Source organism: Rhodamnia argentea, chromosome 2 (assembly GCF_020921035.1).
Source record: "Rhodamnia argentea isolate NSW1041297 chromosome 2, ASM2092103v1, whole genome shotgun sequence".
Lineage (NCBI taxonomy): Eukaryota > Viridiplantae > Streptophyta > Magnoliopsida > Myrtales > Myrtaceae > Rhodamnia > Rhodamnia argentea.
Genome location: NC_063151.1, coordinates 29,715,994 through 29,742,393, shown reverse-complemented (window position 1 = coordinate 29,742,393; position 26,400 = coordinate 29,715,994). Strand labels below are relative to the sequence as shown.

Below are 26,400 nucleotides of genomic sequence, written 5' to 3'. Positions count from 1 at the left end.
CAGGTGACAATGTCTCTTCATCTTTGCCACGCGGTATAGCAACCATGGCCTTTTTCTCGGATTAAATAGGAAAAACATGGGAGATTAAGTGCCTTTGACCCAAGTTTCAGTTTCAGCATTACCTAAAATATAAATCTGTAATGTGTAGATGAAATTATATGTAGGGATTGCAAATAAGTGAGGAGTTATGAAATTGAATGCATAAGCGAAAATTTATTAATCAGAGACTATTCGATACTCGTCAGACCTTATTTATTTTGCAACATATAGATACGACGTTATAGAAGTCTCAACTACAAAAAGTACTCAGCATTTGAAGCTTTAATCACCAAAAACTCTCTTTTTTATATGCGTGATTGTAGATAATGGATGGATGTTTTATTACTAGTGTTAGGCAAGTGGAACAACTCGGCTATGCCTCTGATTATTTATAGATTGTCGCAAAGAAGTGTTGGAAAGAGCATGGGGCGATTATACGTGGGAGAACTCAACGGCCGGCCCAAGCCGACGGAACCTGGGAAGGGGTTTCGACTTTCGAGGCGATGCCGCGAGAGCGAGAACGCGACCCGGTCAGATCCCAATCGATCCGACGGAGCTAATCACGTCCCCTAATCAACGGCCAGATCACCAGATCTGGCCCACACTAGACGACCCTTTTGATGCTCCTTTTTGACAAATTCTCACTACCGCGCATGGAAATTGCAGGCAAAATGCCCCCTTCATTCGTTCAAATAAAGAAAAATATGAAACTACTACTGTGACTGTGCGTCTATAAAAGATTCAAACATCATATTAAATAAAATTAAAATTTCAGAGATCGCATTGAATATTAAACTAAAATTAAAAGATTCATTGAAGGAACTACATTAAACATTAAGTTAAAATTAAAGAGTCATATTGAATAAATTAAAGATTCAGATATCACATTATTTATTGGGTCAAAATTTAAAAATTATTTTTATCATTATCATTTCGAAAAGAAAGCTTCTAGCCTGATAATTTAACAATAATATCGGTTATTTTTTATCACACGATCTCTCAATTAACGAGTGTTTTATGTAAAATATATAATGATAATATATGAATTTAAAGTTGAGATTACATTATCTTACAGTCAAAAAAGTATTTTTCTTTCAAAAAAAAAAAAAAGTTTCTAACGTGACAGTACGATACTTGTAGGTAAGCAGTAATTAGACAAAGCAATGATTAGTCACGTCTGCGTTGCTTTTATATCATCTTCTCCACTCTGGCTCACCCAGCTCCGCTGCCCAAGCACGCAGCCCCACTCCCCATCTGAAACCTGCGAGGCTCGCTCTCATGGAGAACCCCCACCTCCATTCTCACCTTTCACCGCTCCCTCTCCTCCTCCTCCTCCTCCTCCTCGGCTCGGCCTACGGCGTCTCTGCCGTCGGTGTCAACTACGGCACTCTTGGCAACAACCTCCCCCCGCCGAAGAAAGTGGCGCAGCTCCTCCAGGCCACCCTCATCGACAGGGTCAAAATCTACGACTCCAACCCGGACATCCTCGCCGCCTTTTCCAACACAGGCATCGACCTTGTTGTCGCCGTCGAGAACCGCCTCGTTGCCAACCTCAGCAAGGACCCCTCCGTTGCGGCCCAGTGGCTCGCCTCCCGCGTCGCCCCCTTCCTCCCGGCCACATCCGTCGTCGCCATCGCCGTCGGCAACGAGTACCTCACCTCCGGTGACGACAAGCTCGAGCCGAACGACCTGGTCCAGGCAATGCAGAACCTGCACGCGGCGCTGGTGGCCCGCGGCCTCGACCGCAAGATCAAGGTCTCGACGCCGCACAGCATGGCCGTGCTCGCGGCGTCGTTCCCCCCGTCGTCGTCCACCTTCGCGATGACTCTGCTCCCGACCATGACCTCGATCGTGGAGTTCCTCGCCGATACCGGAGCTCCATTCATGATCAACGCCTACCCCTACTTCGCCTACCGCGACAACCCTACCTCCGTCAATCTGGAGTACGCATTGCTCGGGAACAAGACGACCGTCCGCGATCCGAAGGGGTACGTCTACACGAACATGCTGGACGCGCAGATCGACGCCGTGAGGTCGGCAATCGGAGCGCTGGGGTTCGGCAACCGGTCGATGGAGATCACTGTGTCAGAGTCGGGGTGGCCATCGAAGGGAGAGGACGGGGACAAGGCGGCGACGCCGGAGAACGCGAGGACATACAACACGAGGCTGATAGAGAGGGCGCAGGCGAACAGGGGGACGCCGATGAGGCCGGAGGAGAGGGTGGAGATCTTCGTGTTCGCGCTGTTCAACGAGAACAAGAAGCAAGGCGGCGTCCCCGAGAGGAACTTCGGGCTGTTCAACGGCGACGGATCGAAGTCATACGACGTGGACTTGAGCTGCCAGTTCTGCAGCGGCGGAGGTATAACTTTTCAAATCTTTTCTTTAAATGCTCGTTTGGAAGGTAGTCAGTCAGTCATTTTCCCTCCAAAAGGGGGTTTTCTCGTGATGAAACGCGATAATTTAAATATGCTAATCCTATAAAATGATGTGATTCAATGTAGTGTTAGGGTTCGGAGAGAAAGCGGTTGGGAGCAGCACGGCCGCGAGAGGGCCGTCGGTGTGGTGCGTGGCGAAGCCGCACGCGGAGGAGGGGGTGCTGCAGGCGGTGGTGGACTTCTGCTGCGGGCCCGGGGGCGTGGACTGCCGGGAGGTGTACGAGGGAGGGGAGTGCTACATGCCGGAGAAGGTGCACGCGCACGCGTCGTACGCCATGAACGCCTACTACCAGATGCACGGGAGGAACTATTGGAACTGCGACTTCAAGGGCACCGGCCTCGTCACGTTCGGCGATCCCAGTAAGTCCGATTTAGCAGTCCATTGGGAAAATGGCACCACCACTCCCTCAATTTTTGCTTCACATGCGATGTTGGTCCTTGATTTTTTAATTTGTTCAACTAGTTTCTAAACTTTTAGTATATATTCAATTTAGGCTCTAGATTATATGAAAATGTTTAATGTAAGGATCACATTAAATATGTACTAATAATTTAAAAGTTCATGGATTGTGAATAATTATATTATATATTGAGTCAAAACTCAAAAGATCATTTATGTCGTTAACACATGACGGAGGGCATTCAAGTCGATACCTTTCGATTCTACATTTCTGATGGTTTGCATCGTCTTGTCGATGATCAGGTTACGGAAGATGCCGGTATTCTCAGCAGTAGAAGCAAAGGATGGTACCCTGTGCGCTTGAACAGGGGAGCACTGTTGTCGATGAGAAAGCACTCCGCAATCAAGTGTACTCGATTAGAGATTTTGAATATGTCCCAAACCCCATCGAACATCTTGAATTTATCGCTATGGTTTCTGTCTAGATTGTCCTTAAAAGTGATGGCCTTTTCCTCGACCTTAGCAAAAAAGCATGACTTTTTGTATACAGACAAAACCAGCGCGAGCTGGTCTCTCGCTGGCTTTCTTTTCGGTGGTCGTGTTTTTCGTTTTTTTTACCCTCCTTTTTTTCTTTTCTTTTTTTGTCTCTCTTTTGGACAACAGCTAGTTTTTTTTGTTTTTGGTCGAAAGCTAGTTTCCGGGGTCCTTTGCAGGGTAGGGGTAATAGGTTGGTGGGCCAATTCTCAACCCATTTGGTCTGGACCCAATCGAGAGCCTGACCGATCGGTTCGGTTCATTTCTCGGATGGCTCCACAAACCGGCGGTACACTAATTTGTAAACTTGAGCAGCCAACTTCGTTTGTCTTTGAACCAAGCAAACTAATGCGCGAAATGAAATATTCCAAATCCATCTTGCGGTCCCTGACCATAGCAAGTTACCAAAAAAATCATAAATTCATTGTATGGATATCAATTTGGTCTTAAATTTACAATTTGACCAATTTGACCAATTTAGTTCAAAACTTTTTAATAATTTATTAATGAAGTTTTTTCAGTCAATTTTGACTAGAAATCGTTGATTTTGACAGTTTGTACAATTGTTTTCTATTTTTTCATATTTTTCCTTTTGTTCTTATTTCCCTTCTTTGATTGCCTGGGCCTCGGCATTGGTGATGAGGGCTGTCCTCACCAGCCATTGACTGGATCGTCACATCAATGATTTCTGGCTAAAATTAGTTGAAGCGATCAACATTGACAAATGGTCGAATGACTTATACATAAATTGGCCAAATTAAAAAGCTTAGGGTTGAGTTGACATCCATATAATAGATTTATAACTTTCTTTTTCATATTTATTCCCGTTGAAGGGCGAGTTTCTCAAAGGCCTCGAAATCAGATTCAAGCTGGGTTGATACGTGGCTCACTTCCCATGCTGCCTTCGTTAGGCTTTTGCTTATTGGAGCAACAATGATGTTAGGAAGCCTTTGAACATGACCAGGCCCAACACAACAATACATCTTTCTACCGAGACATTAGGGGACTTCTGTATGTCCAAATGACGCCAGGTACTTAGCAGTGAGAGATCAAACAAACGATGTTTTCATGGAACAACATTATTTAGCCGACTTTGGGTAACTCCAGAAAATGAAAGATGCGCAGACATCTACTTGTCAGCCACTACGTGCATCGTTCTCGTTCAGTGAAGCAAAATTCACCTGTCTTTTTTGCTCGACGGAGCATATCGCTCCCCCCAAGAATTCAGGGACGCATCATCCGGAGCTCGAATTTCCTTGTAAGTCCAATGCAGAAACCAAACTGAATCGAGGGCTCTGAGCACAAAAGCAACGTTCGGCCCTCGATTTGACATCTTAAATCTGCAGTCAACCGAGAAATGAGCGTGCTTTATTGCTGAAGGCTATACTGCAAAACTTCATGGTACACTATCGTTGACGTTGGACAGTTTGATTGACAAACCTCTCAGGCAAGAATCTATCTCTGCTATTGGCTTGACAGTACCATTCAGATTATCTACTCTGTACAAAAACATAGGACGAACAGTATGGAAGTGGCGGCGACCAAAAAAGAAAGGAAATTCGTATGAGCGGGTAGAAATCTATATCCCTGGAAAGAAAGATCTCGTACATTTGTATTATTAAGAGGTGATCCAAAAATTAGCTGACAGGGGCCAATCACTGCTGCTCGTCCTGAATCCCCATTTGTCTCCTCCTATTATCTCTTTCCGGATTGATGTCTATATCACTTTCGGACAGCGCCCTTTCCACTTTCCTCTTTTTACTTCTTTTGGAAGGGTCTTCCTTCTCATCCATTAGCGACAGAAATCTTTGGAGAGGCCTAGAGCGGGAGCTGCTCGCACCATCCGAAACAGCTACGGCGGGGGCGGTGTGGTACAACAGGTGCAAAATCTGCAGGAAGTATATGAAGAGAGCAATAAAGCAAGCAATGCCACAAATAAGAAAGAGACCCCAGAAGCTTCTGAGGTGAAGTCGGTCTGATTCAATCTCGGCACTGTCCGAACTGCAACCAGTTTGCAACAGCCACTTGTCATGGATCCTCTGGAGATCGCCATTCTCGGAGAGCGCTAGAATCGCAGTTGACAAGTCGACTGCTAGGGGAGAGTCCCGAGGAAATGCCTATCATGCAAAAGAGAAAGCGTGTGAATCAAGGGGAACAGGAGAGTTGAATGGGATCTTGGTACTTAAATGGGGTCTTTTGTATGATTCGACATGGATCTTCCCAGAATGACAACCAAGAATTCAAAAATAACTTTTTTTGAAGTTTTGCATTTTTCACACGCAGTCCACAGCCATCCAATGTAATTAGTCCGCTTAGGCGACAAAGATCCTTGATTTCAGCAAGTTGTTCTCGCTTGTACTGGAATATCAACAAAAGCGGAAGGAGCTGTTTCAAAACTCCTCCTTTAACAGATCCAAAAGGCTCAGAAGATAAACAAGAGAAAAACAACTGCTTAATTAATTTTTAAAGGACCTTATTTTGGCAAGTCCTAAATCCTTTCGAAAGTGAAAAAACTTTAGGGGAAATAGAAGGCCTCTGCAATTTATCTAATTTATCTTCTTCTCAAATCGGTGAGCCCAAAGACGCATTTTTCAGGGAAAAAGAAAAACTCTAGCAGAGCACTCAAAACAAATTACTTACAAAACCCCAGCCGCTTTTGGTAAATTCTGGACCAACAATCCTAAACGAGCATTGTGTCGAGAGAAACAGTTCTACATATGGAAGTTCATCAACCAGAGCAGCCACGCCTCCATTCCCTGGACCGTCTTTTAGTGCTCTAGCATATTTATCCGGTGATCCCAGGGCGATGAGCCGAGACTTAGATATCCCAAGCTCCTCTGTCAAGTAATGTTCTGCAAAAGAACCCACTTGATACCCAATAGGCTCATCACCCTTTATCAAGCTTTCAATTCCTTTAACAGGCGAAGATAGCTGCTGCACTGTGAGGATGGAAGTCAAACTTGCAGTGTAGCTTGAGTTGATTATCAGAACAACAAATAGCCATATGATTAGCACAATCCGACCAAGAGTGCTCGCAGTGTTCTCTCCTGCAAAAGACATGGTGAAGCCAGCTCAATAAATGCTGCTGCATGCCACTCCGTAGATCTGAAATTGGAGGAGCAGAGGAACTTACTGTGGGCAAAAAATAACGTTGAGAAGCTAAACCTGAGGCATCAGCAAGTCGGGAAAAAAAATAGTTATACACCAAATAAACGAGTAACAGGTGATAAATCCGAGACAACATTGCATTTGACAGAGTCTGACATTTGCTGAAAGTAGATTTAATCGCATCCTCCACAGGGCAATTCTAATTGCAGAAGAAAAAATTAGATGAAACACATCATTTCTCTGGGATACACAGTTAAAGCACATGATAACTCAAGCACCCACGGTTTGATAAAGTGCATTCACAACATGGTAGAAGTGGAATTTTCTCATTTAACAAGGAACAAAGACTGGAAACAAGGCCGCCCAGCCCCTCCCCCTTGAATAAAAACGGAAAGGAAAAAAAGAACAGAAATTCAGTCTGCCGGGTTGACACGATTAGCACCTCATAATCTTACCCATACACCTCCCTGAAAAATGGAAAAAATATCAATAAAGTAGGCAACATAATTCCTGTTTGTGCAGCAATTTAAGACTTCATCGATTCCCTTTATACTCCTTTTGGCTGTTTCGTGCCTGTTGTCTACCATCTCAAGAGGAAACAAAGAGTAGATTCATTGACAGAGAACCAATCAAGGCCTCTCATAAAAATTCTTTTATCTATCTCAAGACTAGAGTGGCATATCCAGCCTAAAGAATGGTCTCTTACTATTCACCCACTTGTTTGTATTATTGACAAATTCTTGGCATATGGAACTCCTACAACAATAGTTTAGCTGATAACAGAACCCCGCAGCGCAGCCTCCTCAGAATCTCCTATTTAACGGATTAACTTTGAAATGAATTTTACACAATTTTTGCAAAGAGTGCACAAGGGCATCTCCATGCTGGATCATGTGTACAATACCATATCGTTACAAGAAGTGTCTATAGAAGAACTCACCACAAAATGGTTGTTAGTTGCTTTTGGGGAGGACCTCTAAAGTCATCGTTTGTCCTATGCTCCAAAATCCATATCACAATCCCGATGACGAGGAAAAAAGCACCAGTCACAATCCACATGAGAGGGGTGAACGGGCGCAAGAAGGCCCAAGCACCAGTGTTCATTTTCCTTAATGGGGCCACAACGACAAGTCCAGATGCAGCATATGGCTGTGTAAAATCTACAATCCTTGTCCTATTGGTAACAATGGCAATATCACCGACGGCAGCATCAAAGAACTGTCACAGCACATGAAAACATAAGCCACCAAAGTAAACAAACATCGTAGAAAATTCTTTCAAAGCTCAGGTCTAATGAGTACTCACACCCGTTGCGATCAAATCCACAAGCTCTGTGTAGCTAGGGTTTTCACTACCATTTCCAAAAGGAATGAGTTGATATGGAACTGCATAAGGTAACAAGTTTATGGCAGCCACAAATACATCAATGCAAAACCCTTTGAACATATTTTCTGTTCCGCGAACTTTTGATACAAATTGACGGAAACTGACTCGATCGGGTACACCAACCCGTAATTGCTTGCCATTATTTGGAAAGACCCATCCACGAGGTTTTGACAGTGTCTCCCCTGGCCAAATAACACCATAGAGCTCCTGGCTTTCAGTAGAACGGTTAGGTGGCCTCCCATAAAGCACTTCAGGAGGTAGAGTTGACAACCCAGAATAATTGGACCAATAACCAATACGTCGTAACCCAGTTCCAACCACATTGATAATATCATAGGCAGGATAAATAAGACATCTATCAGAATTGAACTGAAAAGGACCCGTTAAACCAACAAAACTAGTCTGTAGAATGTTCTTTAATAAGAGTGGTCCATTGTTAAAGATGCTCATTTCTTCGAGGTGGAGGCCACCACCTTCAGTAGAGTTTATCCTGGAGTCATTAGAGAAAGAAATTACACCACCCTGCTCGAAGAACGCTTCAAGAGCATGAGCAACAAGCCAAACAGAGTCATAAGCATAAAGTCCATAAGAGTTCAGGCCGGGGGAGCCACCGGTCAGTCTGTTCCACCGAGAGGCAAATGCTCTCTTTTTATCTGAATCTGCTGTGTGTTGACGCAAAACGAGAACTCCCTGCAAAGACTCCATGGTTTCAGATGGAAAAGGAGAAGCAGAATCTAGAGCAGACGAAAGCCAGTCCGTGGCTATCCAAACATAGCCATTACCCATCATAGCAAGATAGTGTGCCACGGAGAAAACCATGAAACCTGATTCAGGAGTTACATGCAAAACAATGACCCTTGATTCCATGAGTGCAACCTTGACAAGAACATCCATGATTTCACCACGTTTAACTGGCCCTGGTGGAATTCCTACTTTATATGAGATTTTACAGCGCCTTTCCGCAAGCTTATCATTCAATGCCGACACAGCGTTTCTGCCATAATCATCATCGAGATAAATGGCAGTCACCTCCTTCCAACTATAGTGATCAACAAGCTCCGCTACAGCACTCATTTGATTCAAATCACTCTGGGTCGCCCGAACAAAATAGGGGTACTCGAGGGATGATAGGGTAGGATCTGTGGCTGCAAATGAAAGCAGAGGCACTTTGAGTTCACTGGCAACAAGTCCAGTAATATGAGCTACCACAGAAGACTGTGGACCAAGGATGGCGACGACATCAGTCTTCATCAACTGCAGAACTGCAATAGCAAGAAAACACATTAAAAAAAAAAAAGTTAAAGTGCATTTCCAAGAAGAAGTTGTTGTTCTGTTCATGAAATCACACACAGACAGAGAAGCCTGACCTTGAATCATTGCAAGGAACCCACTGCAATTGGTGTCTTGCATCGTGACAGCAAGCGTGGTTCCAGGGAGGATGCTGGAATTAAAGTTGACATCCTTCACAGCTTCCTCAATGGCGATCTTGGCGACTCTTCCGATGGGGGAATCGAATGTGAAGAGGCCTCCAACATTCACGACAGCAGGTCTTGAAGTGAGATCCTTGCTAAATACAGAGGGAAACACTCCAAGAAACAAAAATGGCAACGACAGAAGCCAAACCCTTCTCATTTTACATGACCAGCATCTCCCCTTCAATGGGCCACAAATGCCACTAGCACTCTGTAGCATACAAGACTAATTCCAAGAACTTAACTGAGGCAATGAACAAATTTCAACGGACATTCCACCACTTGGAGAGAAATGAGAGAAATGCTAAAGGAAGAAAGAAAAGAAAACAAGGAACAACTAGTGATGGGTTTCCATTAAAACTCGTCTCCGACTAGGAATTTGACCCGATACATGCTGATGTGACCAAGACTTGCAACCCTCCCATTTTCTTTACTTTTTCTCCGCAGTTCACTGGCGAACAAGGCAGAGAGTCTACAGAATAAAACAGGACAGTGCGACGCAACAGCAGCTGCTCAAGAGCAGGAACCAGATGCTGATTCTCCCAAATACAAGATTAAAGCCCACAAGCAAAAGGTCGCCGACATCATTCGATTCTTGTTTCGCGGAGAGAAGCGATTCCCACTAAGCAAAAGCAACCTCCCACGACCCCCGAGTTCCTTTTCTGACCTGTTGCCGTCTCAGAACTCGGTTCTTGAAAGCAGAGAGAAAGGAGGGGCTGAATAAACTAATGCGCAGCGAGGGGTCTCACCTGAGGAAGGCCAAAATGGGGGCGGGTTGAAAAAGGTGGTGGAGTTCCGTAGAGCTCGAGACGGAGGAAGAAGGACCTGGACCACCACCAATCACCAATCACGGTGAGGTTAGAGACTTGGGGAGGCGCGCCTCTTTTTGGCCTCGCCTGGTGAAGTTGACAGAGGAAGGTGACGTTGAAGGTGGATTTCGCCCGAAAGAGAAAAGAAGCACGCACGGGCCGGGGGGCCTGAATCAGGATCACGTGGTTATTTATGATTTTGCCCATACGAGGGGCCATACCGATGGTCGGAGAGGGGAATCCGTACCTCATCACACGTCTGATCGGATACGATCGCGGCCGTATCCGTGTGACCAACGGTCGTAATTCGTCTCTGATCCCGGTCCACGCGAGAAAGGGATAATTAAGTATATAGTCAACGTATTTTTGCCCCTCGAGCAATATTATTTCTGAACTTTTAATTTGTTCAGTATGATTTATAAATTTTAGACCACTGTACAATATGATCCCGGAACTTTTAATATGTTTAATGTAGTTTCCGAACTTTTGGTAAATATTTAATATTGTCATCTAAACATGAATTAATGTTCATGTATGTAGTTCAATGACTAAATTGAACGTGTACCATAAGTTCAAGTGTCGCATTGAATAAATTAAAAGTTCAAAGACCGCATTACACATCAAACTAAAATTCATGGATCACATTAAACAATTTAAAAATTTATGGACGATATTGCACACTAGGACTAAAGTTCATAAATTATTTATATGAGAAATTCCCGATCGAATTTTGCCCCTTTGATTGAAGGGGTTACTTGCAACATTTAAAAAGTATTAAGTTAGAGGGATTCGTGAAGCGATGCATTTGATTCCACTTGTATGTTCTTGGCTGAAAGGACAAACCCGATGTATTTGCAAGGATGAAAAGGAAAACAAAATTAACAAAAGTTGGATTTGGATTATCATGGGAAATGAATTCAAGTTGTCATAGGATGGGGAACTATTTAATTCAACTTTGGAATATGATTATATGATTAGGGTGCACGATTTTCACTCATCTTATATTAATCAAAATCATTGATTGAACCAGAAAGTCGTATAAATTGGATATTATTGAAGTCATTTTGATCGAATTTTGAGCTTGAAAGTGATTTTGAGATTAGTATAATAGAGAGAGAGAAGATATAAATGATTTGAAATTGCTCGAGAATTGAGGGGGGGAAGAAAAAAGATGACGACGACCTCCTAATTCTGTGATAAGTTCGTAATATCAAGTTTCGGAGCTTAAACTTAGAAGGTAGAAGGTTGGGATAAGCTAATGCGACAATTTAAAATACTTTAGAATTGAAAAGGGAAAAAATATAAAAGATGGCAATTTGCACACGTCTTGTCGATAATATTATGGAAAGAGTCTTAAAATTATTATACACGTGTCAATTTAGTCATAAACCTTTTGATGCGATCATGTTTGACTTAAATTTATTGAATCTATGTCAATTTAATTTTAAACCATTTACTTATGCCATTGACTCGTACGTTTTTAATTTAGCTCCGAACCTTGTGACAATTTGCCAAGTTAGGTATTTCGGCTAGTTGTGGTCGAAAATCGTTGCCGATCGGCCTTGATTGTCCTAGCACCAACATGGATGGTTTTTGTAATGTTATAAATTTTCAAAGTTTTATTTCATTTTATTCTTTTTTTTTTTTTTTTTTCCTTATTTCCCTCTACCAGCCACCGACCTCAATAATGGCCGACAAAGATCACCTGCTGTTGGTGAGGGCGAGGGCGAGGGCAAGGGCGAGGGTGAGGGTAGGGATGCCCTTGTTGGCCTCCCGCAAGGTTTGGCCTTTGCCTAGGTGATGGGTGGCCTTGCTAGTTGCCAAGGCCAACGGCCAATGGTGGAGATAAGCAAAAAAAAAACATAAAGGAAAGAACAAAAGAAAAAAAAATTGCAAAAAAAAATCATTCATGTCAACCTTAAACGTGCTAGGTATGACGATTGCTGCTAATTGAACCGTTGCGTCAACAGTTCCAACCAAAATTAGCAAGAATGACTAAATTGATCGAATTGAAAATTTTATGATTGAATTGATGCAAATACAATTGATTTATGATTTTTTCGATAATTTCTCCTATCTTTTTACGATGAAAGATATCATTCCTCGTGGCCATCCATGAGTTTTAGAGGCATCGTTTTCCCTTAACAAACAGGAACCTTCTTGGCATTTCAATCCAATACAACGAAACGTAGATGAGTACGGTCCACGTGCATCTAAAAGCTTTAAAAGTCAATCACGTATATTAACACGAGTACCCTGATTTGGTATCATCTAACGTTGGTGGGAGGCGACCGAACACCAGGCAAGCGAACAAGTTCGAACTCCGGCGCTCGACCGCGATATTTCCACCTTACGATTGGGTTGGATCGACGGTTAATCGAGCAGAGACGACGATTTTGACAAACGAACAGCTTACTGCACACGACGTCATTTTCATTTGGTTCAACAATTTGTTATTAAGTCGTCCCATCAAGCTAGCCAACCCCACACCATAAAGACGAGAATGCCCAAAACGGATCTTTTCATGACACGCAGGCAGCTTGAGAAGCCTTTTTCTTCACTTAAACGTGCTCCGCGTGATATAAATTTAGGTTAATTCAATCATAAATTTTTTAATTTTGCTAAGGAAGTTATAAAACTATTCACGTTTTATTAATTGAATACATCTAATCAATTTTGCCCGAAATCGTTAACGCGGACGATGACCGTCCTATACAGCACGATTGATATTGATGTTGATAATTTTAATAACATTACAATATATATTTTGGAAATTTTTATTTTTATTTTCTTCTGTTTTCTTTTTTTCCTTTTATTTTTATTTTTTCATTTTTTCCCTCCACCAGCCGTAGGCGAGGGCCATCCTCACCACACCCCTAGCGAGGGTTGCGCTCATTTGGGCGAGCGTGGGCCGCTCTTGCTCAATTTGGCGAGAGGCGGCCCTCACTAGGCCAACGAGGACCCTCGCTTGAGGATAGTAGAGGGAAAAAAGAAATTTCTATCAAAAGTAATTTTTTATTACTAAACGGATTTTTACTTTAAAATTTTAATTATTAAACGGATTTCTACTCCGGAATCACTTTTAAAGCAGGAAGTGTTATCATGCGCACCCTTCGTGCAACATGCAAAGCCAACATAAAAGAAAACGAACAGCCAAGTCAAGGCCCATGTTTTTGGCACGCGCGGGGTCCCACTGGCCACTGGCGATTTTTTTTTTTGTCGGACACAAGCGATTTGACTCAGCGAGTCACCGACTCAAAATTTTCTCCCAAATCGCGCTCCTTCATTTTCCCGCCAGAGAGCCAAACTTCCTAAAACGCTCAGCTGCGCTAAAACTCTCTATCTCAATCTTCACTCTTCGATCTGGTTGCCCTGAGCGAAAGAGACATCGACGAAGCGAAGATGGTGGCTGCAAAGCCAGGAAAAGGGGTGATCGTCAAGCCGAAACCGGATCCCAAGAACCCTAGGAACGTCCTCCACATCGGGGGCGTGCCGGTGGAGTTCCCGTACCAGCCGTATGGGACTCAGCTCGCGTTCATGGGCCGGGTCGTGTCCACCCTCGACCGAGCCCTGAGAGAAGGCCACTGCCATGCGCTGCTCGAGTCGCCGACTGGAACGGGGAAGTCGCTCTCGCTGCTCTGCTCGACCCTCGCCTGGCAACAGAATTACAAGGCGAAGGACCAGGTCGTGAATCCCTCGCAGTCGAAGGCCGCTCCGGAGGCGTTGCTGGATCCACTGAATTATGGCGGTGGGTTTGTTCCTGATGCCGAGCCATTGGGTGAGTTTTTGGGCTGATCATTTTCAAAAACCCAGTTTTCGATGGTAGCTCTAGGTAGTGGACAGAAAATGGCGGTGGTGTTCTTTGCTTAAATGTGTGAAACCTGGGAGAAATGTAGAAATCTAGCTCATCAAGTGAGTGTTGCAGTTGACAGAGCTGATCACGGTACTCAAAACATGCGCCTTTGTCTCTTTCCAAGGGGGACGGGGAAATTGATTTTTTTTTTTACTTTGAGTGAAGACGGGGACATTGATTGATTTGATATAGTTTCTGTTAATCTGTATCCAGTATGTAACCTGTATGTTATGTTGATTAGGCAATGCAGTCCCAGGAAATCCAGAGCCAGTTCAGTCAGTACCAGATGGCAAGAGTAAAAAAAAATCAATACCCACCATCTTTTATTCATCGTAAGTTTATTTTTATGCAATTACTCTGGTGGAATTGTTAAGGTATGGATAGTTACCTTGTAAGGAAGGGGAGAAAGATGAGAATGTTACAGAATGAAGAGAGTATATGGTGAACATGTCGGTAACGTTGACCGGTGTCCCTAAATTTAGCAGCCATGCACAGTGCTTTGCAAAATGACCGTACTTTTGTTCCGTACTTAGGTTTTTGGTGCTTATGTTGATGAGGAGTTACATTGTGTTCTCTTCTTATAAATATAGTGGCAATCCCAAATATTTTGTTAGGGAACTCCCAACCTTTATAAATTGGCTTTGGTATTCTGCTTCTATCGATATTTTTTACATATGTGTATGTGTGTGTAATGAGACAAATGTTCCGTGTGATAAGATACTAGGAAATGTTTTCTCCATGTATCTTCTGGAAATAAATTGAAGTAAGAGCTTTGGGAACAGAATTTTCTTTGACTTACATGATGACCGAGCCCAAGTGCTCACCAAGGTTTATAAGCATTATTGACAAAATGTTTGATTTGGTGTTGTTTGAAAGGAGGACACACTCTCAAATTTCTCAAGTCATTCGGGAATATCGGAAAACTGCTTACCGGGTGCCAATGGCTGTTTTGGTAGGCCACTATCGTTCCCTGTGTTTAATGCTCAATGATGTGCTTGTCCTGAGATTTTCATGTAACTTTAGGCCAAGATGCGAGCAATCTAATGTTCTTGCCGGTCCCCACTGCTTGAAAATGACCAGATGGATTAGTCCTTAAATGCAGCTTGGCAGCTGCTGTGCTGCCTCTTAGTTAATAAATAGATTGAGAGAGCAGGCAGTCATAAATGCATCCTTTCCACTGGCTATATAAAGCGCATCCAATCCCTCTGTAACCTCCCCATATTGTGGGATCCGAGCATTATTTTCGGATACATGCAGATATCGAGGATTGTATTTCTGTTTTTAAGTCAGAACATTGCAGCTGCATTTGGAGTTTCGTCTTTCTGGACATGACAATTCATTTCTGATGTGGAGATTCACTGAATCAAGAAAGTATTATTGCAAACCTGTTGAAGTTACAAAGATTAAAACTTTGTCCTGAACTTACTGGGTCCTGTAAATTGTTGTTCTTTTAGCATTCTTGTACCAACGACATCTTAAGAGCTTTGGGTTTAAATGTCCATTTGTTGAAGCTTTTCTGTCTCCATCTGTATCTTTTTTACGTTTAGGCCTCTCGGAAACATTATTGCACAAATTCGAAAGTCCGAGGGAAAGAGAATGTTGACGAAGAATGGTGATGCTTTTATCCAAAGGGCATCTGTTTATTGCTTCCTCTGTCTGGTCAAGTTTGTTTTCTGACTTTCTAAGTTATGTTATTGTAACTCCAGCAAGATGCTTCGGCGAAATCAAGTTGTTGGATGCTGCGAATTCAAGTGAGTTTTTTCCCTCTAAGTTCTTTATTGCTTTCTTCACATGGAAAGAAAAAAATAACTTGAAAGTCCTTACAGAAATGCTAATAAAGTTAAAGCGCATCCTTCCCTTCAGAAAGGGGGTTGCCACGAGGCACATGACATAGAAGATCTTGTGAAAATCGGTCAAGTTGTGAGAGGTGCACTTCATGTTCCTAATAACATTTCTTGTCTCTATCTTTCTTGCTCTGATGACTTCTCTGAAGAAACATTGTTGCATTTCAGGCTGTTCATATTATGCAGCAAAATCTATGGCAGATGATGCGCAACTTGTTTTCTGTCCATATAGCTACATCATTAATCCAGTTGTTCGGGGAGCGATGGAAGTGGATATAGAGGGAGCAATTATAATTCTTGATGAAGCCCAGTATGTCATTTTCACTCCTGGTTTATTTGTCACATCACTTAAGTCAGAAATAAAATGCCAAGAATTTCAGCGGGCACAAAACATGTTGAATTTGATCTTTCCATCAATTGTTGTTAAAAAGCACCACTAATCTAGTAAATAAAATGTTGTCAATTGCTGAAGTTGGTCCATATTGGCTTCTAATCTCATTCATAAAGCTGGTTACATTGTTGACAGCAATATAGAGGACATTACTCGTGATGCTGGTAGCATGGATATCGAAGAAGATGTTCTGCAAAGTATGCTAGACAGCTATTATCTTTGTCTTTTGTCACAGTTGATGTTGGTGGTAATTTTTACCCACTATGGCAGGATTGCATGATGAACTGGAGGAACTTTGCCCTGTCAATGCCATGATTTATCAACCTTTATGTGAAATGGCACAGGTAATAACGTCATTTTATTTATCTCATTCTACATAGCACCCAGAAGATATTATTAAGAAACTGAAAGTACTGCAAATGCGCAGGACCTCATGAGTTGGATGGAGCGGAAAAAGAGTTCATTAGAGCAGCGAGATTTTCAGCACTACGTTTCTTGGTGAGAAACCTCAGTTACTGTTTGCATCCTTCCTGTCTTTTTTCTTTTCTCTTTTTACAATTTACTATTTGTCTACCCACGGCCACTTTTTAATAGTGTTAGTTGTCCTAAGTACGCTCAAAATGATTATAGTGCGTGAAACACAAGGAATTTCATCTGTCCAACTTAAACAAGTCTATCGGTATTGGATGTGGCGATTTTTAATTTCATATGAACTTGTTTTTTCGAAATAGTCTATTGGTACTTGTGCAGCATGCTATGATACTTTTTATTTGATGAAGACTCACATGGGTACTGTTGGAAAACTTGGCATTTGATGTCAACTAATATCTCCAACTACAGGCCGCTTAGTTTCAGAAATCCTACTGGTGTTTCTTACATCGTCAGAAATTTCTCTATTTAAGTTAAGAAAAAATTCTAAGTACGATATGGATAGTTGTAAATGTTCTAACAAGTAAGTCGTTTTTAAGTTTGCATGGCATATAAACACTAATCTTACTTATCAGATTACACCTCTATGCTGACTTAAGAGATGGAATTCCTTTGCATATTCAGAAATTAATGAGATTTCGTCTGACTTGGTCCTGAACTTTTGCTATTGTCATATTTTTTCAGTTGGACGGGTGACAATGCCATGAGAGAGCTTCAAGAGGCTCATATATCACAGCAATGCTTCCCAATTTTGTTAGATTGTGCTACAAAGGTGCTATACTACTTAGGCTTTCAATATGCATTATTGTATTTATAGATTTATGTATTATTGACTCAAGTTTTCTACTTCAGGCAATTAAAGCTGCGACAGATTTAGAGTCTGAAGTACCCTATTTAAGTGGCCTGTCTGTGGTCACGCTAGAAGGTTCAGTTTCTTGTCTCAACTAAAAACTGAGCTGGCTCATTGAGCAATTTTTCTCTCAACATTGTGGATTGACATCAACAATTTGTTGCAGGGCTATTCTCCGCACTTACTTATTTTTTCTCTCAAAATGGGGATCATACATTTGATTATCAGCTTGCTCTGCAGCGGTATATTAAGCGAGATAAAAGTGAGTATGTGACGGTCTTTCTTAAATCTGGAGTATGCTTATGCAGTAGTGAAGTCTGGAAATTGTCTGATACTGAATACAAAGTTTGGTAGGAAAAGTGATTTCTAGACAGCATTGGAATAATGGCCAATTATTCTTGTTCTATTTTCCTTGATCTGCACAGTCAGTTATATCCATCGGGCTATTGTCGTCGCAATTAGACTCAGCCGCTGGAAGGTTTTAGAAACATAATATCTATCTATGTATACACCTATACTAATATCTGTATATAAACTTTTTTTTTCTATGTAATGGCGCCTCTGAAAATACTTCAATTAGGGAAATCCAGAGTGTGTTTCCTGAATTTGAGTGGCGACAAGTGGATGGACTAGTATCAAGTGTGATTAGATAATCATAACTACCGATTTAATTTTTTTAATTGTAGTAAAGCACAAATTTGTCATATCATATTTTATGTATTTGTTTGATGTTTCAGACAATATTAAATGCTCAAGTAATTACTTTTCTAAGACATAATATCACTAAATGCAGAACAGGGTATTGGCTACCCGATACACAGTTTTAGTTTGTGGTGCTTAAATCCGGCAGTGGTTTTCAGAGACATCGCTCAGCTCTCCTTGTCGGTAATTTTAACATCTGGGTAAGCAACTCAGCTTGACATTTTCGTTTTCCAGAAAACAGACTGTAGGACTAGAAATATAAGTAGCAAGCATGTACAAGAGCATTCTCACACGTGCTAAGAGACGGAGTTTCTAAACTGATTGTTGGGCTTGTCTTTATATATGTTCTCTTCGGAAGTCCTTTGTTAAATGTTATTCCCCATTCACTATAGCACATTATCACCAACGAACTCCTTCTCAAGTGAGCTCGGGGTTCAATTTGGCACTTGTCTGGAAGCTCCACATGTGATCAATGTCAAATCACAGGTACCAGCCATGTTTTATCATGCCTTGAATGTAGTCGATTACTCTGTGTGTTGACAACAGCAAGATCAAGCTTTTCTCCTTTTGGCAGGTATGTGGTGCTATAGTTACAACTGGACCGAAAAACTATCCTTTGAACGCGAGCTATAAAACAGCACATGTGTATGCATTCCAGGTATGCCGTGCTTCTTGTTCTTGGTCTACTTGATCTAGTGTAGCTCTTCACCTAATATATCACAAAGGATTTTTCTCCTGTCGTTCTGTAGGATGCACTTGGCAAAACTTTGGAGGAAATTTTTAATATTGTCCCAGGTGGATCTCTTGTGTTCTTCCCAAGTTACAAGCTGATGGAAAAACTATGTAGTCGATGGCATGAAACAGGTCAATGGTCACGGCTAAGTGCACGAAAGACCCTATTTGTGGGTAAGTTTTCCTTATGAGCTCGTCTTTGGTTCCCCTTTTTGGTTTATCTTGCAACTCTTAACCGGTCTTGCTGCCATATCATTTCAAAATTGTGTTTGGTACTAAATCTTGTATCACTCACTCACCACACTTTGACTTCTTAGAATTTTTTTTTTTGGTCGGAGACTTCTTACAACTTCAACTGCCCCGTTATCTCATTTTTTTTTTTTGTAAATTCTTTTGCTAATTCTGTGCACACAGAACCGAGGGGACAGGATGATTTCGAGCCTGTTTTGAAAGGTTATTATGATTCAGTTCGCCACGGTAACAAAGCTGTTGCTGCTAAAAAGAGAAGAACTAAGAGGCTAGAACATACCCAGTCCAGTAAAGTGGAGTCCTCAGGAGAATTGAAGAAAGGAGCTGCTTTCCTTGCAGTTTGTCGAGGAAAGGTGAATATTAGTCCTCTAAAAATCTGAAGGATCAGCAAGATTAGATTTCAAGTGATTAAAACATAAGAATGTAGCATTTTTCTCAATTCTGAAAGATTCTGCCTTGAAACGAAATGACAAGGAAGTTTAGAGATTCAAAAGTCAAGGAGTTGGAGGAAAAGACAGGAAATGGCATACTCTAATGGAGATGTCTGACATGTTATAAAGAAAATGCAAAGAAACTTTAGTTGCTATCCAGGGTAGGGCTAATTAGAATTTCTCATTCAGCTTCATATCATCACCATTGCATGTAAGATCATCTGAATTTGATACTTGCAGGTTTCTGAGGGGATTGACTTTACTGATGATAATGCCCGTGCGGTTGTATCCTCTTCAGAAATTTTTTTCCCAGCTATATGCCACTTATATGTGTACAATTTCCTCTGATAGTTGTCGGTAATGTCAAAATTGATTTCTACCTCTGATTTCTTAACTGGCTAAGATAATTGTTGGCATTCCATTTCCCAATGTGTAAGTGCTAAACTTTCTCACTACAAGTCTAGAACATCAGCTGATAGCAAAATATGCTGATTGATGCTAGCTTCTTATCAGGAATGACACCCAAGTTGCATTAAAAAAGAAATATAATGACACATATAAGTCATCAAAGGACCTTCAGAGTGGAAGTGAGTGGTACTGTCAACAAGCCTTTCGTGCTCTAAATCAGGCTGCAGGTACATTTATGTTATGAATAGTCCTTCCACTGATCAAACAGTTTCTATATGTCCATGTCCATCTTGAATAAACCTTTTATACATTTGCATTATCTCATTGGAAGTTTTGGTGCTTCGTTTTTGCGTTAAATAACATCACTGACATTTTCTGGAGATGAAAGTATTGCATTGTCTCACTTTTATGCAGGTCGCTGCATAAGACATGTGCTTGATTATGGGGCCATCATTTTTTTAGGTAAGTGTCCTGCTTTTAAGTTTCATAGATTATGAACAGTGCTTTCATACCTGGACTGGATTGGTTGAATTGGGAACAAAAGCATGGTCTGGTTTTTGTGAGAGAATCGGAGTGGTCAAGAACCGGTCAAACCCAATGTGGACCCTGTTCAACTGGTTAACGTGGTGAACCTGACGATGCTTTGACCCGTTCTTTGGCCTTAAAGATATAATTAACCTTGCACGAGCAAGGTTCGAACCTTTGTTCACGTGGAAAAGCACTGAGGCACTTTCCATTTGGCCATTGACTCTTTTTGACATACGATTATAGTTTGTTTTACTCAATATTAAACAAGAAGTAAATGACGTAGAAAAGGGTAGTGATATTGATCCACAAGAAGCTTAGAAAACTCTTGAGCTAGAGGACGCTAACTTAAGGATAGCTGAAGGTAAGAAACAAACAATTGAGGCAAATCTGAATGGGAAAACCTTATATGACCCAATATAGTTGCACCATACATCAACCCGAGAGGCATCTTCCTCTCTAGGTTGTCTGCTGATGGATTCAACAGCAGTTCAAAAGGTTGACCTATTCAGGAATCTCTTGAACTCGAATAGATAAGACGAATGGATTCGACAAGGAGTGCCCCAACCAACAGAGCTACACAGTACATGACTGTCTAGATGGTAATTTAAAGTAGTTAAATATGTAGTTTAACACAAGAAGTGTTTAAACAATTCAAAAGCCAGTTGAACGTGTTGACCCCTGGGCTGCCAGGCCTACTAGTTCTTTGACAGCGCCAAGATTAGCATGACTATCAATGACAATGTATGATAGTTTTTCTCAGTAGATTAGTTTTACGTGTTGGAATCTGACACATCTGGTACAGCCATATAGCCATCACACTTGGAGTATTATCATTAGTAATAGGGGGAACAAAAAGGCACAAAATAGTTGATATTTAACTGCAGCATGCTAAGTATGATTCCTTGGGGGCAAGACTAAAAGTAACACCATGTGGAGAAAAGAAAATGGCAGAGAATCACAGGTGGTTAGCACTGACTACTGCTTGTAGTGGGTGCTGTGTTTTTATGAAGGTATACCTTCTCACAGTGGAGGATGACAGCTATCTTATATCCTTCAGCGTTGTCATCCATCTATTTGTCTTCTTTTTCGAAGATGGAAAGGCTGAATGTGCGACTGCCCTATTAAGCCATCTATACAGCATCCTTCCTGCTTTAATCAGGTTGACAATCTTCATTTAAAAGGTTCTCATACTTTAATGGTTGGCAACCTCATTTACGGGTTGGAGATGCATGTCTTGGCCTCACACGATACATTTTCTGTCCAACACTACTTAATTATTTTGATTATAAATGGAACCGCCAATCAGAAATGAACTAATGACACAAGCATACTTTCTCACTTAATAGCTCAAGTTTTTGGGTGAGAAATCATTAACATCTGTCTCTTGTCAAATAAGGTTAAATGTAGAACGTGACAATATTAAGCAGAAGCTATGGTGTTGAACTAATAATAGCACTAGCCTTGATATTAGCGAGGATATTGCAGCTCCAGATATTACTTTTCAAAGTTTCTTTTCTCATATTACTGCCATCACCGCCTTTATTAGCTTACTAGCAGATGATGCAATCTTTAGGTGGTCTACTTACGAGTTTAGTCATTCCCTAAGACATTATATTTTGAAAGCAGATGAACGCTATCGTGAAGAAAGGAACAGAGCTTATATTTCAAAGTGGCTCAAGAAGTCCTTCAATCTGTACGAGTCCTTCTCTGACTCACTTGAGGGTTTGAAATCGTTCTTCAGAGTTGTCAGGGTATAATGCAATCCCTGTCTACTTTTCTGACTCTAATTTTTGCTGCTTTTGTCGGTAGTAAATTAATGACAGAATCTGCCAACCCACCAAGTAAATGATTCTTCTCATTTTGCTTACAGGAACAGGTTGGTGATAAAACCGTTGATATGGTAAGGGGTTGCACGGATTCGGAAACTTCTTCATTCATCAAGGAAAGTAGGCTGCTTGCTAGAAAGAATGATCCAGGTGACTCTGATTGTGTGGAACTGGAGGTAATTTCTGATTCAAAGCCAGAGGCTGCTTTCATCCAATGTCGAGGAAATCTTGAATCAAATAATCTCCAAACAGCTGTTATGGGTTGTGACAGAAAGAGGGACTATATAGACCTGGACTGCGATTTTGAGGAAAACCCAAGGTAAACTTAGAAAGCATATATTCACAGGGAATGCTCTGCAAAGTTAATTGAAAATCTTGCATCGTGAAGTTTTTTCCTCATACTAACAGCTCATGTCATTCCATAGACTTCCCAGGTTGAAATAATTGAACATTTTCTTTTGGAAAAGTCACTCTGCAACAGTTTTCCACAACAAGATAAGCTTTATCTTTGTCTTCATTTTAATGGAAGCAGGTCCCCTGCAGCATACAACAATGAGTTATGTGAGGATCCTGAAGTATCTCTAGTGAAGGAGACATGCGATATATATTGCAGCTTTGCCCCTCATGCTAGGGGACCTCTTTCTAAGGATAACGCTTCTCCCTCATCAGTAATTCAGTCTTCCGTTGATTGCCCAGATCAATCGTCACCTCATTCAGCGTCCTTGTCAGGTCTTAGCAAAACTCATTCTGTAACCAATTGTTCCGCTGTTATAACTCCTGAAAGAGAAGCTGCAACTGGAACCTTCGGCTTGAACTCAGAAAGAGAAACTCTGTGCTCTAGTGTCAATTCTCATGCACAAAAAAGGAGAAAGTTCATATCTTCTCCATTAGCTGGCACTGTCATGGATGAACAATCAAATGCTCTCAACACCAATAAGACCCGATTGAATTGTTCAACAGAAAAGTCAACAACCCATGGAGATGCGAATCGGAGAATCAAGTTTGATTCTGAAAGTAAACCTGCAGATATACGCAAGAAATCAAGTGTTGCTACATTATTTCAAATTACTGATCGTGTCGTAGCTGCTGCATCTTCCTGTCCTGCCGTGGACAAGAGACTCCAGATATCTTGTTCTCTTTGTGGAGCCCCCTTTGGTCTTCCCGAGAGCGATTTCTATGTCCCATCCTCACCAACCTCACTGTCCAAAGTCCACTTAGCAAAACTGGTGGAAGAAAAGATCGAAGCTGGCAATGCATGCATGTCAACAGGAATACAAGTGTTAATAACCGATATTTCGTCAGTAGCTCAGCAACTCTGGGATGATACTTCTGATGGATATCGAGGACAAGCTACTTGGTGTGAAGAAGATGGATGTGTGTTCAAGACCATCTTTTGCCCATTTTGTAATTCTCCTGGAAATTGTGTCGGTGTACGGATCATGGCAACTGATGCTTCTAATATCAACTTACTCAACAAGGTAGGTTCCAAATAAAAACCTATGAATTTCTCGTAGTATCTTAAATTTGCATGGTGTGTACTTTGGACCGCTTGCTGTGATCTCAATTTTTAGCCTGCTGTCATGAGGCCCTTTGTTTTCTTTTTGGTTTCTGACAGTCAAATGATTTTGAGGTGCAGATCTTGTTCTTTGCCAATCGTTTGGAAATTAAGGAGCTTAAATCATTGGAGGACAGTGATACAAAGGTGAGCTCAGTGTGTGGCTTGTTAATGGTTCCATTATTCAAGTATGATGTATCTCACATAGGGTTGGTATCTTGATTATGCTATGCTAGCATTAGGAATGTTCAAATTCTGGCCAAGCCCACAAAAAACAAATAAACAAAAGCTCTAAGCAGAACTAGTATTTTATTGTGTGTTTGTCCTTTTCTCGGATCAATTTAGATTTACTTTGGTTTATTGTGTCCATAAGTAAAGTTTTCTGTGTCCAATTTGCCAAAGATCGTTATGCAATCTGAGTTTAGTTTTAGCCGTAGAAGGTAATTTTTGTGTTGACACAGTTTTCATCCCATAGTCAGCATATTAATCTGGGACAATTCCTGCATAAACATACACAGAAATTTGATAGTATACAAAATCAGAGAAACCTCAGACATGTTTGGTTTCACTAGTCAAATTGCAATAAAAACAGTTTATTAGTTTCATTCTTTGTCAAATTTAAACAAAGCCAATAAGACCATTAAGCCAGAAACTCTGCCTTGGTTCAATTTGATTTAGTTTGGATCGGTGGCCTTCGGTTCTTGAGCTCCATGAAGGAACAGAGAAGTGAGATGGTAATGATATGAGTTTGAAGATGGTAGACTTTCTCACTAATTGAAGTGCAGAAATCATTTTGACAAGAAAAAGATTACCAGTTAGGGTTCTCTACCTTTTCGAATTGGGTGATAGTAGAACTTACCCCCTATTGTCAGTTAATTGGCAGTTCTCTGCAAAATGGCAGGTTGTAGTAAAATCCTCAGACCAGGCTGAGAATGATGCTTTGAATTCCATTGAGAAATTTGCATACAGTCCTAAAAAGCAGAACTCTGGAGGCTGGAGGACAACAAAGTCTAAGGTTAGAAACATGAATCTGCTTCATTGAGTTGAATAGTAATCTCGTTGAAAAGAAAAAATGCATAAATCCTGCGTAATTGGCAGTTGCGGCTTCCAAGGAGACCACTGCTTTCTGACTGGAAGGAATAATCCAACTGCTTGGCTGGTTCTCATCTGGCTACAATGCAAACTGTGAGGCATCTGATCAAGTATATCACGCTCCTCTGAAATTGAAGGTGGTCTCTTAGAGATTTAGATATGGGCATGATGTCTCCTGATAATTTGATGAGGTCGACCATTGGCTGGACAGCCAGTAGCGCTATACTTGCCTGCATCATTACATTTCTTCAACTTCACTGAGATTGTAGATATATATTTAGCTATTGCTTGGTTGTTTTCCTTAATTTATTTTGGGGAAGCGACTGACTTTAGCATACCGAGATAAGAAGCACGTCAAGTTCTGTTCCGCAGAGATACAGGTTGGCTTGTGGCATGACGAGAACGTGGAAAAGCAGTTCGAACAGAGGAACTCTCAGATGTCAAAGATAGTTCACATGCAAGTGGGAAATGTTCAAATGGAGAACTTCGTAAATGGTGACCTTTAGGAAACCGCAAACGTGTACGTACTATTCATTTGAGCGAGATGGGTTTGTTACTTAAGGCATTGACCAAAGGATCTCAGATTTTTACGTCACAAGCTCAGGGCATCATCTTTCGAACTTCGCAATTTGATGCCTATGGGGAATGTGCAAGGGAGAGCCTACTCATCTCGCACGTGCGGTCTTGTTGATGTCATCTTCCCCTTTCTCGGGGTTATTACCTCAACGTACCTATGAAGTGCTATAGTTCTCTGTAGTCAGATCCTGAAAGCAGGCTTTGCAATTAGGAGGCCGCGCTTATTTGGGAGTTCTAAAGTTTTTGTTTTCTTCACATCTGGATTCATTTTCTGAGACTGAGGCGTGCTGGTTAATTTAGTCTGGCAAAACATCCAGTATATATGTTACGATCAGCAAGACTTGTCATGCATGTTGTCACAAAAGAAGAAAATTCGATTGTAATGCTCGAGCCAGTGCTCAACATTTTTGTTTACTGCAAAGTGATAATGAAGGAGTTTGCTGGAAGGCTGCAAAGTTAAAATGATTCTCGGGAAAAATACTACTATTGCTTGTAAAATGGAAAAACGTGCCGTAGTCACCAAAAAGACGAGGCCAGTTTTGGGTCCCGAAATGATACATCAACATCTCACTGTATTTCCTGTACCGCTACGTGCACCAAGCATTCGGGCTCCCGTGCCTATCTAGAAAAGGCGATTGTCATACAAGCATATATCTCTCTTCTGCTTTAGTCTGAAAATCTTTCGGCTTTACTTAAAGTCCAAGCGTGCCATCTAGTACAGATGCTAAAATAACAGCGGTCCTTCCTCTTT

The 26,400-nt window shown here is 41.5% G+C and overlaps 3 protein-coding genes across 8 annotated transcripts; 2 read left to right on the top strand and 1 right to left on the bottom strand.

The window, feature by feature from the left end:
- The first annotated feature begins 1,212 nt into the window (after positions 1-1,212).
- On the top strand, positions 1,213-3,490 carry LOC115739624 (glucan endo-1,3-beta-D-glucosidase-like). Of its 2 annotated transcripts, none has more exons than XM_030672840.2 (3): positions 1,213-2,398; positions 2,547-2,834; positions 3,178-3,490. In XM_030672840.2, exons 1-3 carry the CDS (start codon positions 1,318-1,320, stop codon positions 3,207-3,209), a joined length of 1,401 nt encoding a protein of 466 aa, XP_030528700.1. In that variant the 5' UTR covers positions 1,213-1,317; the 3' UTR covers positions 3,210-3,490. The 2 variants fall into 2 exon arrangements, with proteins under 2 accessions (XP_030528700.1, XP_030528691.1); XM_030672831.2 differs by having other exon boundaries at positions 1,218-2,398; positions 2,541-2,834.
- A 1,270-nt stretch (positions 3,491-4,760) lies between these two features.
- LOC115739605 (glutamate receptor 3.3) lies at positions 4,761-10,280 on the bottom strand. The gene is made up of 7 exons (XM_030672800.2): positions 9,270-10,280; positions 7,822-9,164; positions 7,457-7,734; positions 6,542-6,573; positions 6,049-6,455; positions 5,065-5,525; positions 4,761-4,987 (listed from the first exon to the last, which is right to left on the bottom strand). Coding segments are annotated over exons 1-7 (2,847 nt in total). The 5' UTR covers positions 9,595-10,280; the 3' UTR covers positions 4,761-4,986.
- A 3,213-nt stretch (positions 10,281-13,493) lies between these two features.
- On the top strand, positions 13,494-25,793 carry LOC115739586 (Fanconi anemia group J protein homolog). 5 transcript variants are annotated; one of them, XM_048273580.1, is made up of 29 exons: positions 13,494-13,961; positions 14,278-14,368; positions 14,913-14,988; positions 15,584-15,648; positions 15,743-15,787; positions 15,863-15,963; positions 16,049-16,190; positions 16,407-16,468; positions 16,542-16,615; positions 16,699-16,769; positions 17,385-17,472; positions 17,553-17,625; positions 17,717-17,812; positions 18,344-18,452; positions 18,645-18,738; positions 18,827-18,910; positions 19,002-19,158; positions 19,399-19,586; positions 19,905-19,949; positions 20,068-20,096; positions 20,178-20,299; positions 20,487-20,534; positions 22,227-22,351; positions 22,471-22,745; positions 22,959-23,904; positions 24,063-24,128; positions 24,883-24,996; positions 25,080-25,166; positions 25,446-25,793. In XM_048273580.1, the coding sequence occupies exons 1-28, from the start codon at positions 13,586-13,588 to the stop codon at positions 25,122-25,124; spliced, it is 3,807 nt and encodes a 1,268-aa protein (XP_048129537.1). In that variant the 5' UTR covers positions 13,494-13,585; the 3' UTR covers positions 25,125-25,166; positions 25,446-25,793. The 5 variants fall into 5 exon arrangements, with proteins under 5 accessions (XP_048129537.1, XP_048129536.1, XP_030528633.2 ...); XM_048273579.1 differs by having other exon boundaries at positions 25,433-25,470; XM_030672773.2 differs by having other exon boundaries at positions 14,287-14,368; positions 25,080-25,470.
- The last annotated feature ends 607 nt before the right edge of the window (positions 25,794-26,400 follow it).

Coding starts and splice junctions, on each gene's coding strand:
- LOC115739624 (XM_030672831.2), top strand. CDS start 1,318: ATGGAGAACCCCCACCTCCATTCTCACCTTTCACCGCTCCCTCTCCTC. Junction 2,399..2,540: donor CCAGTTCTGCAGCGGCGGAG/GTATAACTTTTC, acceptor GATTCAATGTAG/TGTTAGGGTTCGGAGAGAAA. Junction 2,835..3,177: donor CGTCACGTTCGGCGATCCCA/GTAAGTCCGATT, acceptor GTCGATGATCAG/GTTACGGAAGATGCCGGTAT.
- LOC115739605 (XM_030672800.2), bottom strand. CDS start 9,594: ATGCTACAGAGTGCTAGTGGCATTTGTGGCCCATTGAAGGGGAGATGC. Junction 7,735..7,821: donor TGGATTTGATCGCAACGGGT/GTGAGTACTCAT, acceptor GTGCTGTGACAG/TTCTTTGATGCTGCCGTCGG. Junction 6,574..7,456: donor CAACTAACAACCATTTTGTG/GTGAGTTCTTCT, acceptor CTGATGCCTCAG/GTTTAGCTTCTCAACGTTAT.
- LOC115739586 (XM_048273580.1), top strand. CDS start 13,586: ATGGTGGCTGCAAAGCCAGGAAAAGGGGTGATCGTCAAGCCGAAACCG. Junction 17,626..17,716: donor GTCTGTGGTCACGCTAGAAG/GTTCAGTTTCTT, acceptor AATTTGTTGCAG/GGCTATTCTCCGCACTTACT. Junction 18,911..19,001: donor CACATGTGTATGCATTCCAG/GTATGCCGTGCT, acceptor GTCGTTCTGTAG/GATGCACTTGGCAAAACTTT.